The sequence below is a fragment of the Pan paniscus genome, chromosome 14 (genome assembly GCF_029289425.2).
Source record: "Pan paniscus chromosome 14, NHGRI_mPanPan1-v2.0_pri, whole genome shotgun sequence".
NCBI classification, from domain to species: Eukaryota; Metazoa; Chordata; class Mammalia; order Primates; family Hominidae; genus Pan; species Pan paniscus.
Window position 1 is genome coordinate 37,220,792 of NC_073263.2, and position 17,934 is coordinate 37,238,725.

The 17,934-nt window shown below is 35.4% G+C and overlaps 1 protein-coding gene across 4 annotated transcripts in view; it reads right to left on the minus strand.

The window, feature by feature from the left end:
• Positions 1-17,934, minus strand: part of TRPC4 (transient receptor potential cation channel subfamily C member 4) — a 229,219-nt gene that overhangs the window by 54,893 nt on the left and 156,392 nt on the right. For 3 of the 4 annotated variants that reach the window (XM_003806917.7, XM_063595763.1, XM_063595762.1), the window contains one exon: positions 546-882. In XM_003806917.7, the coding sequence (XP_003806965.1) occupies positions 546-882 (337 nt within the window). Of the gene's footprint in view, positions 1-545; positions 883-17,934 lie in introns of those variants that run through there. The other variant, XM_055096664.2, reaches the window with a different exon arrangement.

Below are 17,934 nucleotides of genomic sequence, written 5' to 3' on the forward strand. Positions count from 1 at the left end.
GTGATTTGCTTCAGACCCAATACAACTTTCTATGACAAGAACAAAAAGAGAGTGGCGGATATCCTGTTGTTTAATTTCCTGTTATTTAAAATTAATATAGATTTCAAAGATAAATTTGAATGGATTGATTTTTTCAAAAGGTTTCACTTACTTTATGTATAGAATCACTAATTCTTCAGAGTAATCTGCATGTACTTTTAGAAGACATATCTATTAGGAATATTAGAATGATTATTTACATATAGTCAATGAGATATGTTGAAAAGTTTTAATAAAAAACTCAGAGGGTCAGTCGTGGAATATGAAGTCATTAAAATCTGTAATTCTAAAACTTAAGGTTACTTTTCTTAAGCTGATTTTGTAAGCGGGTCCACCGCAGCTTGTAAAATAGTTGTTTGGCTTTGGGGGTTAGGTTCTTGGAGCTACAATAGTCAGAACCTATTCTAAACATTCCTAGGTCCCAAACATTAATGAATATTTTCTGAGCAACAAAATTCCGTGGCAGTAACATGTTTTTATTATATTTTCTATAGTAACACATTTACCCAGGACCCACGGTAATATCATCCACTCGACGATGGTTGGTGGTGGACCTTGCCTGTTCAAGTCTGACCTGTCGATGTGCTGAGAGGCAAGCAGCAGCAGGAACAAAAAAGTCAAATAGGAGGCTGTGTGGCAGATAAACTTGATAAATGGCTTCCTGATGAACAGTCCAAGTGGGCTTTTGGGAGCTATCAGGTAGCACACAGAGAAGACAGGAAAAAGAAGTCCTATTATGAAACATGTCACCATCTTCACTGCCCAGTGTCTTCTCCTCCAGCCTGGAAACTCATCGTACCAGCGAGATGCCAGCAGCTGTTGACAATTGGGCTGGGCAACAAACTAAACAGAAGGGAAAGGAAAAGGAAAAATAAGTCACAGTTACATGGAGTGGCCTCAATTCGTCAATAAGAACACAATTGTGATCTTTAAAGACAGAAATTCTGTTTCACATAATTTTACATTTAAACAATCAAAAGGCTTTAAGTCATTCTGTGAATAAAGCCAATGTATTGAATATTTATTCTACCCAAGGCACAGTATGACATGCTTAGTGAGACATAACTGAAGTCAAAATACTGTGGCTGCACTTGAGGAAGCAAAAATAGAACTGGGGAATACGAATATGCAAAAGATACGCTGATAAGTGAACAAAGCAGTTTACAAAGATACACACCTATATACACATATATAAGAATATATAAGTGTGGCTCTTTTTTGATATAGTTGTTATCTCTTGGTTACAACATTACACTTAATTTTTATTTTTATATTTGTGTGTACTTTTAACAATTTTCTATAATAGATATTTATTACTTTCATCATCAGGAAAAGCAAACGAACTTTTCTTTATGAGGTACAAGCTAAATATACTTTTAATTGGGTTGAGGCAATATGAAAAACAGATGAAAGAAAGTAGTATTCACCAGAATGTTAATCATCATAGCTTAATTCGGTATAAACAATGCAAACACCTTACCTAAGTATACCTAATTGCCTTATACAAAACATTTCACAGACATGGCATCATTCTATCCTGACAACATTTTTGAGATGTAGCATGGACACTACTTACTGTAGGTTAAGGAGGTTACATATCTATCAAATTATGAGATGTTTGAATATCTGGTCCAGGATTTTTTTTCTCAATATTTCTTTTTTTCTCAGTATTTCTCAGATTTTTTTCTCAACCTTTCTCATTGGGATTGTCAGTTAAGCAATATATGAATTAAGAGAAAATTGTATCTTTCAGATGGAACAGTTCAAGAATGCTTCCACCGGGACATATTTGTATAAGTAGAAAAAGAAGATGAGGGTAATCCACGGCAAGATACCATGGGAGAACAAGAGCATAACCTGGTGAGAAAGTGTACAGTGGGATTAAACGATGCCCAATGGACAGTTCTGATTGAAGGAGAAGTGTAAGTTCCTTGTAAGAGACTTGGAGAAGTTCTGTTGGCATCATAAAATAGGCTTACTCTATAAGCAAACTTAGTGCTTGTTCCTTTTACAGGACTCTCCACCCAACTCCACATTTCCCATCTTTCTTCTTTAGTTCTAAGCCATATGGCTGTCCTTGAAGCAAGACTTTTTCCTTTCTTTTTTCTGATGGTAAGCAAGCAAGCAGTCTCTGGATATGCAGAAAGGATGCTGTGTTTGGGGATGAAGAAAGAGATGAGGTGACATTCAAAGAGTAATCCAATAGTTGAGGTGTTCAACCATTTGGATTAGATGAACAATGGTTTTTCATGCAACTGTTTCTCTTCATCTTGTCTTGCATATCTACTCATCAATGTATATAGTGGGCAAATAAATATGCAAACAATTGAATTAAGTTTATAATAATGGGTTCAGTAAATACAGATAAAACCAGATAAAATAGTATGGTTTTAAGGCTAGGGTAGGGAAGACTATCCTCATTATCTTGTACGGCACTTACTTAAGGAAATTTCGAGCTCCATGAACAGTCAAGCTAAATTTTATTCCAGACAAAGCCAGGTATTTGAAAGTCAAAATAGAGTTTTTGCTTATATAACTGTAGAGTATTGATAAACAGTGGTTTAGATCATTAACAAGCACTGTTCTCTTTAAGAGTTTTATTTTTTCCCCGTATAATCCTTCCCATCAGAGTTTGATAAAGAAATCATAGTCTACTATTTTCATTTTTTTAATTCCCCATGGAATAAAATATTTTTAATAGTATTAAACTTTAGGACAGCTGAAAAGTCTTGATAAAAGAGAGTTAAGAAAACCTATGGGAAATGCAAGATATAACAAGCAGTTGCCATCATCTTATCAGTAGTCACACATTGACAAAACACTGTAAGGGACTAAGTACTAAGTAACTCATTCCGTGCATGCAGAACGAGTAAAAGAAAGTTATGTACTTTGTTCACTACAGTCTAAGTGAGGTCTTGGATTCAAACTCTGTCCTTCCTGGTCAAAATCTCACTACAGCATGGGGCACCTGAGGACAATCAAACAAAGAACTTTCTTAGGAGAATTTAAGGTTTGTTTGAATTAATATTTTTGTTGCTGAATACACACATATATACTCTGTAAAATTACCTTAAAAAAAGCAAGGAATTTAATCCTCATAGAAAACTTGCCATTGCAAAGTGCTAGGTTAGCCATGATTTTTTATTTATTTTTTTTCTTAAAAGTACTTTTTCTTTCTTTAGTTATTGAAAGTATATACCTGTGCTTAGTAAATGAACAGTATACGTAATTTTACGTTAAACACAGACACAGGGAGGTTTTTGCAGAAGTAAAAATTATGGAGAGGACTAAGAAGAGCAGGAGTGAGTGTGTGTAATACACAAAGTTCCCCAAATGTGGATGTTATTTGGCTATGTATTTGATCCAATCATAGGATTGAAATAACCCAAAAAGTATTCTGAGAATCATTGTAAATCCACATATTCTCGTGGTAATTTCATGTCTCCTTTCGACCAAACATGCTCTTTACTTGTCTACACCAGCATTCCCTAAATTGTATCCCAGTAATTAATAGATTTTCCATGCAAAAATGGGTTTGGTGGTTAAATCAGTTATCAAATTAAGGATTGAAATAATTAAAATTTTATATTACGGGATTTTTCAGTCTTTAATTGGTAACATAGATTAAATCACTTCAATTATCTCTTGCCTCTCTTTCCCTCCCTGCCTGACTACCTCCCTCTCTTCCTTCTTCCCTTCTTTCCTTCCTTCCTTCCTCCCACCCTCACTCCCTTCCTCTCCCTGTGTCTTTTTCTCTCTGTTGCCTCCCTCACTGTTTACCTAGATTACTTGGAGTAATGCTCAGCTTTACTCCAACTCCCTCTGAAGGACACCCTCAGTGAGGGGTCACCTGATTCTTTGACAGTGGCCACCAGTCCATTCCAGCAATGCCCTCTCCAGGTGGACCATCACATTGCCTGCAGTGTGCTGGGAGCCTACAGCCCCCGCCTCCTACTCCATCTTTCTACTGCACCATGAGTCATAGGAGGAACTACCATCTTCCGCACCATTCCAGGACTGGGAGAAGCGAGGTTTGTTTTTAGACACAATTCATTACAGCCGTTCTTTCTCTAGAGTTGTTGGCCAATTCTAGCACAACTCCTGCCATCCCATTAAAATTCATATTAAAACACTAAAACTTTCAAATTCACATTTGTGCTGTGCACTTATAAAAGACGCTGTGAAAACAATTTTAAAGACGTCCTATCTCTTTCAATAACCTTTAAAAGTTTGAAAAGTCTGATCTCATTATTATTTATAGAATCACTGAGTCATGGGATTCCAAATATTGAAGACACTATGAAAACTATTGAATCTAATCTCATTTTTACAAATATAATAAGAGAGATCCAGTATCAATGATTTAAAATTAACTACTCAAAACATGAAAACTCCAAGCCATAATGGCAACAAAGAAAAGAATTACAAAAAGGAGGCTAAATCTGGAAAGTATATAAAAACAAAACAAAACCAAATAAACAAGAAACTTCACTACATTGTATTAGTCAGTTTTTATACCGCTGATAAAACATACCCGAAACTTGGCAATTTACAGAAGAGGTTTAATGGACTCACAGTCCCATGTGGCTGGGGAGGTCTCACAGTTGTGGTGGTAGGTAAGAGGCACATCTCACATGATGGCAGACAAAAGAAGAGCACTTGTGCAGGGAAACTCCCCTTTTTAAAACCATCAGATCTCATGAGACTTATTCACCATCATGAAAACAGCATGGGAAAGACCTGCCCCCATGATTCAATTATCTCCCACTGGGTCTCTCCCACAACATGTGGGAATTATGGGAGCTACCATTCAAGATGAGATTTGGGTGGGGACACAGCCAAACCATATCAACTATCTAGAAAAGTGAACTAAAACATTAATTGTACATGGACAAAGTAAGCAGAAAATAATTTAAAATATATAAAACAAATAAATCAAAAATAACTATGAATCAGATTTACTGTCTTCATCTTTTCAGTTTTTCAACTTATTTTTCTAGTTTGAAAAATTGTACCCAAAGTTCAGACTGTAGTCATTCTCTATAGGAAGAAAATCCAAATTCTAGGAACAACCGTCCTGGCTACTTTATCTATCTTGACTGCGTCAGAGAGTCACAAGGAAGTCTCAACTGACTGCCGGGTGATTATAAAGAGAGTTGAAACTTTGGATTGGCTGTATCATAGTGATTTACATAAGGGCAATCTGATTCCTTTGCTCTAAAAGGACCACAAATTCATATACATACCAGTGTGCTCTGGGTATTACTGTGTATTCTTCAGCAATTCAAAAATAATCTGTATGGGGGAGGAGTTATTTCCTCTGTCCAGAATGCTTTTCAAAAACTCATTTTATTATGTCGATAGCAGGGTCTAAGGATTATTTACAGGCAGAAGAACTTCAGGGAATTAATTTTTTCCATAGCTGAAAAATCTTTTTTTTAAAAAAATATTTTATTTCATCTCCTACATCCCTCATGGCCACTAATGGCTTTTAAATGTCTCTGTCTCTCTCTGCTTCCTGGTGATACCTCTGGTCGTGCTCTTCATTAAACAATTCTTCTGGCCCCTCTGAGCATAGTCATATCACATGATTAATCAGACCCACCTACTTCATTAATCAAAACATTATTTTCACCTGCCTTTCCAGGGCAGGTGAAACACTAATTAAGCCAATAGCATTCAGCATCACATGTGAGTCAGACAGTGGCTAGATAAGTGAGGGGAGTGCCATGATCTGTAAGAACCACATAAATCTGTCTTCTGGGAACTCAAAATACATTGGGACTAATTATGTAACTGGATAACTTCATACAGAGCATTATATAACTTGTTAAAAAGAGGTATAGGGTATATAAGAGTATGTCCGACATGAAATAAACTGAAAATTTAAGAAAGGAAGTGGAATTTGTTAGTTAAGCCTGAAATAACAGATAGATTTCAACAGTGACAGCTTCGTAAGTGAATGTGTTTTATGTTAGATTAAAAGAATTTCATGTTAAAAACACAGGGATAGAGACAAGTGTGCTCAGATGAGAAATCTCTTGTGCTAGAAGGTTGTAACCAATTGTAGTTATACTAGAGATGAAATGTAAAGGAAAACTGTGGCCATATTTTGGGATATGTATGAAAATGTTTGTTGAGGACATGCTTGAGTCTAAATTGTCGCAACTCAAATTGTGGGCTGAGTCCAGTAACATTGAAATCAACAGGAAGGCTGTTAGAGATGGAGAATATCAGGCCCCACTTCAAATCTGCTGAATAAAAATCTGCATAGCATGATTCCTATGAATGTTAAAACTTGGTAAACGCTGGTTTAAAGGATTTGATGTCTAATGAAATTACCTATAGCTCCATTGTATCTGATAAATATTCAAAGAGTAGTTTTAATTCAGTGTAAATATATATTCCAATGTCTATAAAGTAAGAAATATACAGCTGACCTTGAAACTCTGGGAATGTCTGTGTGGGTATATGTGTATGTGTGTGAGCGTGCATGAGTTCTTGAGTGATAGGGACAAGCCATACAGTGGTGGTTCTCAAAATTGAGCAAGCAGCAGGATCACCTGGAGGCTGTTAAAACACATGAGCCCCACCCCAGTGTCTGATTCAGTAGGTACAAGGTGAGGCCCTAAACTCTGCATTTTTGCCCAGTTCTCAAGGTTACTCCAAGGACTAACCTTTTTTTTTTTTTTTTTTTTTGAGTGGGAATCTCGCTCTGTTGCCCAGGCTGGAGTGCAGCAGTGCAATCTCAGCTCATTGCAAGCTCTGCCTCCCGGGTTCATGCCATTCTCCTGTCTCAGCCTCCCAAGGTAGCTGGGACTACAGGTGCCCGCCACCACACCCAACTAATTTTTTGTATTTTTAGTAGAGTCAGGGTTTCACTGTGTGAGCCAGGATGGTCTCGATCTCCTGACCTCGTGATCCGCCTGCCTCAGCCTCACAAAGTGCTGGGAGGTCTAACTTTTAATAACCACTGCCTTACAGAAATACCTTTGAATAATGTGGGACAGTCTTCTAGTTTTTCTAATGTTTTCTATTTTCCTATTTTTTGCCTTCCTCATTTAAAGTCAACCTTCTTGTTAAGGTTATCAACAAGCAAATTTAGCTCAGTAAAGATTCCTTTAAAAGGAATTGCATAGAAGTCACACATCAAGCAGATATTCTATGGTGTAGTTTTAGTATAATATCTAATTACAGGAATAAACACAAAAATCTCAACAATAATCTCCACCAAATCACTGAACTCTTGTGCAAGTGGAAAAGCCGAACACAGTGTAATCGCAGGCAAAGGATGCTAGCTGGCTAATTCACCATTAAGCACGATGCCAATAGGGGACTTAAACCAGTGTTAAACAGACTGGGATTCAGTGGGCATGAGAAACATGAGTGGGTGATAAAGATCCTGGATAAAAAAGGAAGAAAATACCTATACCTACTTTCTCACAGATATTTACCCTATGCACCACCATATGCCTTCATCATGACTCCAAAGTGATATGGCAAATTTACTGTACTTTGTATTATATATTTGGATATTGTAGGGATTAAGATCACATAAGCCTTAGAGAAACCCCATTGGGATTTGAATCTTGGATCTGCTGCTTCCTGATTGTATGAGTATTAATAAATTATTAAATTCTTATTGTGTCTTTTTCCCAATTTGTCAAATGGGGATAGTAGAAATACTTATCTCATAGGGTTGTTGAAAAATTAAATGAATTAATATATGAAAAGTATGAGTTCCTAGGTCATAGTATATGTTCAATAAATATTAGGTATCACCATTATTGCATATAAACACATGTTTACACACACAAGGATATATGTATATACACGTATGTGCATATACATATACAATCACTTATAGACATATATACACAAGTATGTAATATGTGTTCACTTTCAGCATAATAATAATAATAATTAAAAGATTTATGCAAGGAAATTACATTCAGAAGATAATAATAACTGAAGCATAAGGGAATACCAATAAGATAACTAGTTGCCCAATTAAGTTTTTCAGCCTGGTTAAGAGGCAAAAAATCAATAGAGATTTAATCAAATCTGAGAAACATTGGCTAAAATGCTTGAGAATAATGAAGAAGACTCATTGATAAACTACAGATTCTATTCTCTGCAGACTCTCTTGCCCAACAAGTGTCAAGTTCAAAAATTTCGTACCCAGTCATAAAATCACCTAAGCGTTTTCTTAAATATACATGTTAAATTCAGATTTGCAGATCAGGATTCAAGGAAGAGCTAAATGCATATTACAGGGGCACGACATTTGATGTCACATAACCAGAAGGGAAGACAATAACTAAATTTCATATGATGATAGTGTTGGTGAGGCAGAGGCTGATTAAACTTCTGAAACCATTCCTGAGTCTACATTTAAAATTGGTTTGGCAACTGATCTGAGACAATGAGTGAGCAGTAATGGAAAGTTGAAAATGAGAAAGGCAAAGGAAATAAAGCATGTGTGTGTGGGTGATGAACCCAACGTTGAACTTAGCAAACAAAACAGCAAGAAAACAAAACCCAATTTAGGTGGTAGGAAGGTCGAGTCAATAAATAATGTTCGTTCTTTGAAAATCACAAAGGGTAGCAGTTGGTACAAAGTCTACCTCTATTCACCAATACCCTTCTCAGAGCACATATACTTTGTTCCAAACTATTATGGAAAATAGATTTAAAAATGCTAGTTATTTCTAGGTAGCTACCTAGATGCTTTCTTAAAACTTGAATAGAGGTGTGGAGGCAGAAAATTATACAGTATTGAAGAAAGCACCATTTGACTTTTGAATCATGTAGGTGAGTAATAGATGAAAATGGTGGATGGAAAGCAGTGAGGAAGGCTCAGATCCTGGCCTTCTATGAATGGGCTGGTTCTCCAGTCTCCAATGAGCCACTGACATTTTCCACACAGAGGAGTGGCATGTTCAGAATGGGTGTTTCACTTTTAATCAAAGTCTCCTGGAGAGACTCCTACTGAAGAATGAACACTGCTCTACTATCTTCCAGTAGGTCAAGAATTCAGAAAGGAAAAAAGAGACAGAATGGGAATGAATATTAGTTGTTCTTATGAAGTAAAATGATATAAGCACACTTTGCTTTTCCCTTCTCTATTCCTTTTAACATAATATCAAGACCTATAGTTTTAGAAAAAATTAAATTGTTCCAGACCTTAGAAAATAGGAAACTCATTTCATACCTTCTTTCCAGAATCAAAAGTTGATATCACAGAATGGAGTTGTTTCTCTACCCATCTAATTTATACATATAAATAATATATGTGAAGGGTTATATTTGTTTCAAATGTGTTAGGTCCTATAAGCAGAATTTTTAAACTGTAGCCTTAGGGTCGAGAATAAAATTACTTCACAAGACAGAAAAGATCTCTAATCTCTTTTCTGTCTCCCTGACAAAAGCTCTGCAGACTATCTTGGCTGACAAATTTTCTGGGCTTAAAAAAGATAATAATAATAATACTCTGTTTTTTAATGATCTGTTAATTGAGGTTGGAATTAAATTAGTCTATAATATACAGAGAAAAAGTTATGTGTTTTGGAAACAGCAGAGGCAACACAGTCACCAACCTCTCAGGTTGTGCTATTTGCTCCAACTTGTATGGCAACAGAGCGGGCAACTGCACAAAAACAACACATAAAAGAGCCAAAAAAGAGAAAAAGGGACAAAAAGAGTTATAGTTCCCTATAATTCTGTCAGTCTTTGATATCATTTTCACAAAGCAGACAGGAATAAAGAGTAAAGTATCTGTTGAATGGAAATTATTCTTTGGCGTAATTTTATTTTTTATTCTTTATTGGCTCATCTAATTGTCAATGATTCCTGCTGATCAAACATCTGGGATGTTCCTCCCCGGCTGCACCATCTCTCCAGCTCCTCTGCCATCTCTCTCATCTAGGTCTTTTATTTTTTACAAGGATTATTGAGTAATCAGCTTCCCTCTCTCATTCTTTTTTTAAACAGCCTAAGTTATGTTCCTAAAAATGAGGCATGTATCATTTCCTCTCCGTCATCATTGTCATTTCCAGCATTTCCACTTGCCACACGTGCAAGTGTTGCTTGTTCCCATCCTGGTCTCTGTGGCCCTTCATGCTAGCTTCCTGAGAAAATGCACATCCCAATAAGTAAGGACAAATCATGAGGCAGGATGAAGGATGACCTGAAAATAAGGAACAAACTACTGTACATGAGCATATTAGTCACTGAAAACAGACCTATAACCATCAATAGTTCAAAGAAACTCAACCTGCAACCCAAAGAATCTGCATATGAATAAGGACTTCACTGATTATTTTCTGACCCAGGGTACTGCTATTATTGTGGATATTGAAATGTTTTATACATAAACTATATCTCCATATGGTATTGAGATTTTGTTAAAATTTATTTGCTCATTGTGTTAGTTCCTAAGGGCTGCCATAACCAAGTACCATAAATTAGGTGGCTTAAAAAAACGTATTTTTTTTCTCATAGTTCTGAAAATGTGAATTCTAAAACCAGAGTGTTGGCAGCGCCATGCTTTCTCTGAGACTCTGGGTAGAATCTTTCCTTGACTTTAGCAACCTTCTGGTAAGCGACTGTGAATTCAAGGCATTCCTTGGCCTGACAGCTGTGTCATTCCAATCTCTGCCTCTGCCATCACGTGGCATTCTCCCTGTATGCCTCATTTCACATCATCTTCTCTCTTTTTATAAGATAACCAGTCATATTGGAGTAAGAGTCTGTCCCACTCCAGAATGACCTCATCTTCAGTAATTTCTTGTGCAATGATCTGTTTCCAAATAAAGTCACGTTCTGAGGCAGGCACTTGGGGTTTGGACATTAGCATATCTTTTTGCCAGATACAATTTAAACCATAACATCCATAGTTACTCATTTTCTAGTAGTTGTCTAGTATATAGTTTTTGACTCTATAGTTTACATAAAAATTGATATTTCAAATATTCCAAATATATTTCAAGATCATAAATAATTTTAAAAACCAGATAACTTTGTTTATAACACTGTTTTATTAAATATGATTGTTAGCCCAAATTAATGTTCTGGAAAAATTGAAGAAATATCACAGTGGTGAATTGTGGCATTAGATCCCTGTCTTCCAACTATACAGTTTTCCTCTACCTCTTATATCATATTTTAAAATTTTCTTATTTTGTCACAAGGATTGATAATAAATGGCAATAAATAAAAGAAACAAGGAAGAGAAAAATATCAATAACCTTATGAAATGAGGGGACCCTACACATAGGCAGTCAGCTATATACATAATGCGATTTTCGAAGGTCTGAAAAAGGTCATATATCTAAAACCATCTCCCATATCAGTCTTCTGTTACAATTAAATCTTCCTAAGAGCTTTCTGAAGACTTGCATATTTTAGCTGGAATAAAACATTACATTGCTTAGACAAAAGAGGAATTAAGCAACTAGTACATAGTTGTCATCTAGTGAAGATAGGGCTTTTTATGTAATGGGATGAAAAAAAATTGAAGGTTGGAAAAAAGAAGGGTCATAAAGCTTTAATGTAGTTCAGCACTGTACCCTTAGTAAAGAATTCCAGGGATGCAGGAGAAAATATATGTATAAGGATTATCTGAGAGAAAGCATCTGAAAAGTGGTAGTTGTATGTGCTAGGACTCTCCAATATAAGAAAAAGTTTGACTAGTATAGTTGCGCTTGGTTTCATCATGTTCCTAAGGTTGAATTATCCACATAGCTCTTCTTTTGGAAAATTGCCACTTGAAAGCCACACAGATACATAAAATTCAATAAGTTCACAATTTAATTAACATTTTGGACCGTAACACTGTTTACCCATCTATGTTTATTGTGTTGATAAGTGGTACAACGTCTACCTAGATGAAACATGAACTCTTCTCCATCCACTCATAGCGTAATTTAAGATTTAGAGAGTTCCTACCACCAAAAAAACCCAGTGTTTTGTAACTCATCTTCTCCCTGACCAAGTATAATTAACCAAATATAATAATGAGGAAACAAAAAACTCAAATAAAAAATGGGGACTAAAATTTGAAGAGACAGCATCAAAAGATACATAGATGGCAAATAAACACATGAAAAGATGCTCAACATCTGTTGCACATTAGGGAAATGCAAATCAAAGTCACAATGAAGTATCACTGCATACCTATTAGAATGACTAAAATTTAAAAAAAATTGAATTAAAACATATGTTGATACATGTTTGCAGACACTTACACTTTCATACATTGAACAACAAAATATAAATAGCTTTTTAAAAAGAGTTTGCAGTTTGGTTTGGTTTGTTTTTAAATTAAATATACATCTACCAATGATACATCCATTCTTATTCTAGGCATTTATCCAAAATAAAATAGAAAATAAAAAAGAAAACAGAAAATAAAAGTTTATATACATAAAAACACTTGACTACAAATATCATAGTAGCTTTTTTGTAATAGCCTCAAACTGGAACAAGCCAAATGTCCACCAACCCAGGACTGGATAAGCAAAATATGGTATATTCATATAATGGAAGATTAGTCAGCAATGAAAAGGAATGAACTGTTGTATTGATATACATACATGGTTGAATATTTTTTAAATTATGCAGAATGAAAGAAGCCAAAGGAAAAAAAGAACACATACTGTATAATCCCATTTATATAAACTCTAGAAAATGAAAACTAATCTAGTGACAGGCAGCAGATCAACAGTCGCCTATGGGGGAATGGGGAGGGTGCAAGGAAGAATTATAAAAGAGCAGAAGGTAACCTGTGATGGTGATGGATGTGTTCTCTATCTTAATTTGTTTATGTTTTCACAGGTGTATACATTTTACAAAAACTTACCAAAGTACTCACTTTAAATATGTGCAGTTAATTGTATGTCAATTTTCCTTCAATAAAGTTGCTATAAAATAAGTCTGGCTGAGCGTGGTGGCTCATGCCTGTAATCCCAGCACTTTGGGAAGCCAAGGCAGGCAGATCACTTAAGGTCAGGAGTTTGAGACCAGCCTGGCCAATATGGTGAGACCCCATCTCTACTAAAAATACAAAAAGTAGCCAGAAATTGCTTGAACCCAGGAGGCAGAGGTTGCAGTGAGGTGAGATCGTGCCACTGCCCTCCAGCCTGGGCAACAGAGCAAGACTCTGTCTCTAAATATAAATAAATAAATAAATAAATAAATAAATAAATAAATAAAACAAGTCTGTTCCTATTTTGCTGGTATGAAAAGCACATTGAGGATTATCAACCTCCAATTTGTTGCCAATATTATCAAGTCAGCCTCTTTACTTTCTCTTGTATTCATCTCCTTATTTTGTCTCAATATTCCCCCTTAGTTATCATGGAATATCATCATAATAAAACATCAGATGCATGGGAATTTAAATGAGTACATTCATTATGGAAAATAGTATGGAGGGTCTTAAAAAAGTAAAAATAGAACTACCATATGGTCCAGCAATCCCACTACTGGGCATATATCTATAAGAAATGAAATCATTATGTCCAAGAGATATCTGCACTTCTGTGTTTTTTGCAGCAGTATTCACAATAATCAAGATATGGAATCAACCTAAGTGTCTATCAATGTATCAAAGGATAAAGAAGCTGTGGTATAGATATACACTAGAATATTATTAAGCCTTATGAAAAGATGGAATTTCTGTCATTGGAGAAAACATGGATGAAACTGAAGGGCATTATGTTAAGTGAAATAAGCCAGACATAGCAATGCAATTACAGCATGATCTCACTGATATGTGGAATCTTAAAAGTTTGAATTCACAGATGCAGAGAGTAGAATGATGATTACCAGGGGCTGGATGGTGGGGGTGGAGTTGAGGAAGATGTTGGTCAAAGGGTGCATCATTTCAGTTAGATAAGTTTAAGACATTTTTTGTATAATGTGGTGACTATAGCTAATAACAACGTATTATATTCTTGAAGATCATTGAGAGTATATTTTAAGTGTTATCATCACAAAAAAAGATAAGGAAATGAGGTAATGCATATGTTAATTAGCTCAATTTAGCCATTGCATAATGTATGCACATTTCAAAATATTATATTGTAATCAATAAATATATGCAGTTTTTATTTAATTAAAAAAAGAAATGAACCTCTTTTACAAAAAGAAAATCGTATGCATGACTCTAGGCCTAACTCAAATCAGTCTTTGAGTTCCTCTCCTTCTAACCCATGGACCATTCTGCTGAGATGGTAGGCCTTCCAGCATGCATATTTACCTGCATCTTTCTCATTTAAAACTCTGAACTATTTCATAGTCCTCAGGAAAGAGCCCCAGATAGCTCCTGTACGACACTTTCTCTGCCTTCCCTTAGCCCTGCACGGTTACACTTCAGGCATACAAACCACTCAAAGTGCTTTAACCATGCCTGGGCCTTCCTCACCGTTACAGGTTTGTGTATAGTATACTGATACATTTGCCTGGAATTAACCATCTCCTGATTTTTCATGATGAGTTCCTATTGGTCTTTCAACTCCGCTTCAGATTCCCCTCATTACTTCCAGAGTTAATTGTTCTAAGTACTGTTTTTGTACTTTAAACATACATTTACAATTGCACCTATCCCCTATATCTCCAGCATTATAATTAGGAATTATAATGAGATATTTGAAGAAGGTCTGTCACTTTTCATCACTTAATCCCTAGCACTAGTGCCTGGCACTGAGATGTCAATGGCTATTTACTCAATTGGATTAACCGCTGAACATAGCAGAAGGCTTATGGGTCTATTTAGTCAGGCATTAACTGCTCATGTAAGTTCCACAGAAAACCCTGGTTGAAGTCAGTAACCTCAACAATAAGGACGCTTTATATTCTTGTGCCTATTTCTAGAAGTTACACATATAATTAGCTTCTTCTCCCTCTTCTTAACATAATGTGAAATAGTCTAGGCAGCTTCCCAGGAGATCACTGGGTTGCTTGAGGGTAGGGTAAGAAGGCTGCCTCAGTCCAGGTTAGAAGTCAGTGCTTAGAAGCTATTTTTTTTTATTATTATACTTTTAAGTTTTAGGGTACATGTGCACAATGTGCAGGTTTGTTACATATGTATACATGTGCCATGTTGGTGTGCTGCACCCATTAACTCATCATTTAGCATTAGGTATATCTCCTAATGCTACCCCTCCCCCCTCCCCCCACCCCACAACAGGCCCCGGTGTGTGATGTTCCCCTTCCTGTGTCCATGTGTTCTCATTGTTCAATTCCCACCTATGAGTGAGAACATGCGGTGTTTGGTTTTTTGTTCCTGCGATAGTTTGCTGAGATCAAGTTTTTCTTGGAAAGTACATCTTTACAAGGAGCAGAAAGTCAGAGTATTTTAAATAGTCATCAAGGAAATACATTTCAGAGTAACGTGTTTTTATTCTACAGGAACTGATGAAAGAAGGGCGAGACCCAGAAGTGGCAAATCTGGTATTCAATATTCTTCAATTCTCTTGATACTATTTAAAATATAATAATGATATTTTTCCTCACCTTGCTTTTCTTGTGTAAACAGACATATGCATGTCTAATGAAAAAATGAAGTTTCTAAAAAAAGGACAAGCCAATATTAAAGAATCTGTGTCCTTGAATAATTCTATTAGTGATGTCTAAACATTGGAAAGAAATATCAACATTCGACTTGTGCAGGAAAATATTGATGTTAAAAATACACATATAAGAACTATTATTTTTATAAGCCTTAGTCTCTATCGAGTATTATTCACTACTCGTATAAAATTTGAAACGTTGCAAAAGTAGATTCAAAGTTTTATTCTCTTGTGCTGTCATGAACATATACCATAGAACATATATGAATAGACTAAAGCAACTTGTATGTTTTGAGTAGGAAATTTCAATATTCAGTATCACTCTGTTCCAAGATGTAAATATACCCTCAAACTCCATTTCACTAAGTTATAAGCTTCTGTAATACAATCTGTTTGTAATTTAGGGACTGTCTCTAAAAGGCTTTCAATAATTATCTTTAAATGTCACAGTCACAAGACATGAACAGAGTGTTTAGTAGTTAGTTACGTATATACAATCTGATTACAAAGTCCAAGGCAAATTCTAAAAATAAGCCTCTTATATAGAAAAAGTTCAGTTTTACAGTTTCCTATGTCAGTACTAATATCCATTCCAACTCCTTCCTACCACCACCATAACTACCGCAATATGATTCAGGCAGTCCTATAGACAGTAATCCAGTGACTCTTAATCCTCTTGCAATTCTGGGATACCCAAAATTTCATATCTACTTTCTTTGCAGTGGAACCAAGACTATGCTTCTAGAACTCCTTATATTAGCTAGGAATGGTGTGATTAGGAGATGAAAGAATTCGTACAAAATTACAGCTAACTGATTCATCTTAATCTTTCATTTTCACTTAAGAAATGATAAAAGACAGTGAAAGCCAGAGATGTAGGTCCCAAAACTGAAGGAACTGTGCCTTTTCACTTTGGACATCTTCTTGGATCTCTTTGATCTGAGTCTCCTGACCTTTACTGACTGGGGTAGGAGGAAAAGTTAACAGTCCTCATGTCTTCCAGCTTCAACGCCAGCACTCTTTCTCTCCTAAAATAGAGATTGTATTTCTTAGTTCAAACAGAAAATAGGCCTCCATACTTGATAGTAAATAGAATTAAAATCTTAGCAATAATAAACATAATCCTAATTAAACAAAGTGCCTCTTTTCTTTTTGTAGCTAGATTTTCTGTGGAAATAAGTAAAAGCTATAAGGAGATTTAAAAATGCTCAAGAATTTCTTGCTAAGCTCTTCTCTAGTGCTGGAAAGTCCATTTGATAGCAAGCAGAACCTATCTGCTTCATTTCATCTAGACATATTATTGCCAAATGTGAGTAACTATTTAACCACCTCCAAACTTTACAATGCAATTTTTGGTGCATCATACATATGCTAAATGTAGTCACAATATTTACTTATATTTCTGTCAGGATAAATTTACTTTACCCAAAACATTGTTGAAAGTTGAAGACAATGTGAACATTTTTTCCTTCCCTAATTTCAGGAAGACAATGATATATATTCTTGGACATTTCTGTAGGCACCTAGTTCCCTGATCGCAAAGGAATTCAAAAGTCACAATAGGGAATGTTTTCATATCTACCCTTAGAATTTAAGAACAGTGGGCAATGGTCTAAAATTATGTATATATATATATATATATATATATACACACACACATATTCTTAAATTATATATATAGTTTATATATACATATATAACTATATATGTATATATATAATTTAAGTTAAAAATCTTAATTTCTAGTAAGTCATGTATTCCACTAGTTGAAAGTAAAAAGTAAAAGTTCCAGAAAGTGTCAGATACTTCCTTTTTCTTTCTCCGTATACATAAACAACATCTAACTAATCTCTACCTTCTCGGCACGTTGAAGATGGGTTTCTCATTTAGAAAGGACTAGAGGATCATTTATGACATACTTGCCTGAGATTTACATACTCTCTTTATTTTATTTTTACCACAATAATCTTCTGTCATATCTGTACAATTTATAGGTCTTCCCAGAGAAGGAAATATCCACCTCTAACTGAAGCTAAGTAGAAGACAAAGTTTTCCACCCTAGGAGAGTGTGGAGGCAGAAAAACACTGGGGATGAACTTGAGGAGTCACGTTTAAGGCAGTTCTTCACTATATCACTGCAGTATCAGCCTTAAAAATAGTCTGGTATTTAGATTGAGAATATGTTTTGAGTTGAGGAATGGGAACTCATTATCTAAGAGGTAATGATAACTTCTGGTACTAAATGTTGCCAGCATTCAGATTTCTGTTCAATACCCGGATTTTAAGAAAATCCAAAACATCATGAGGAAGTGTAATTCAC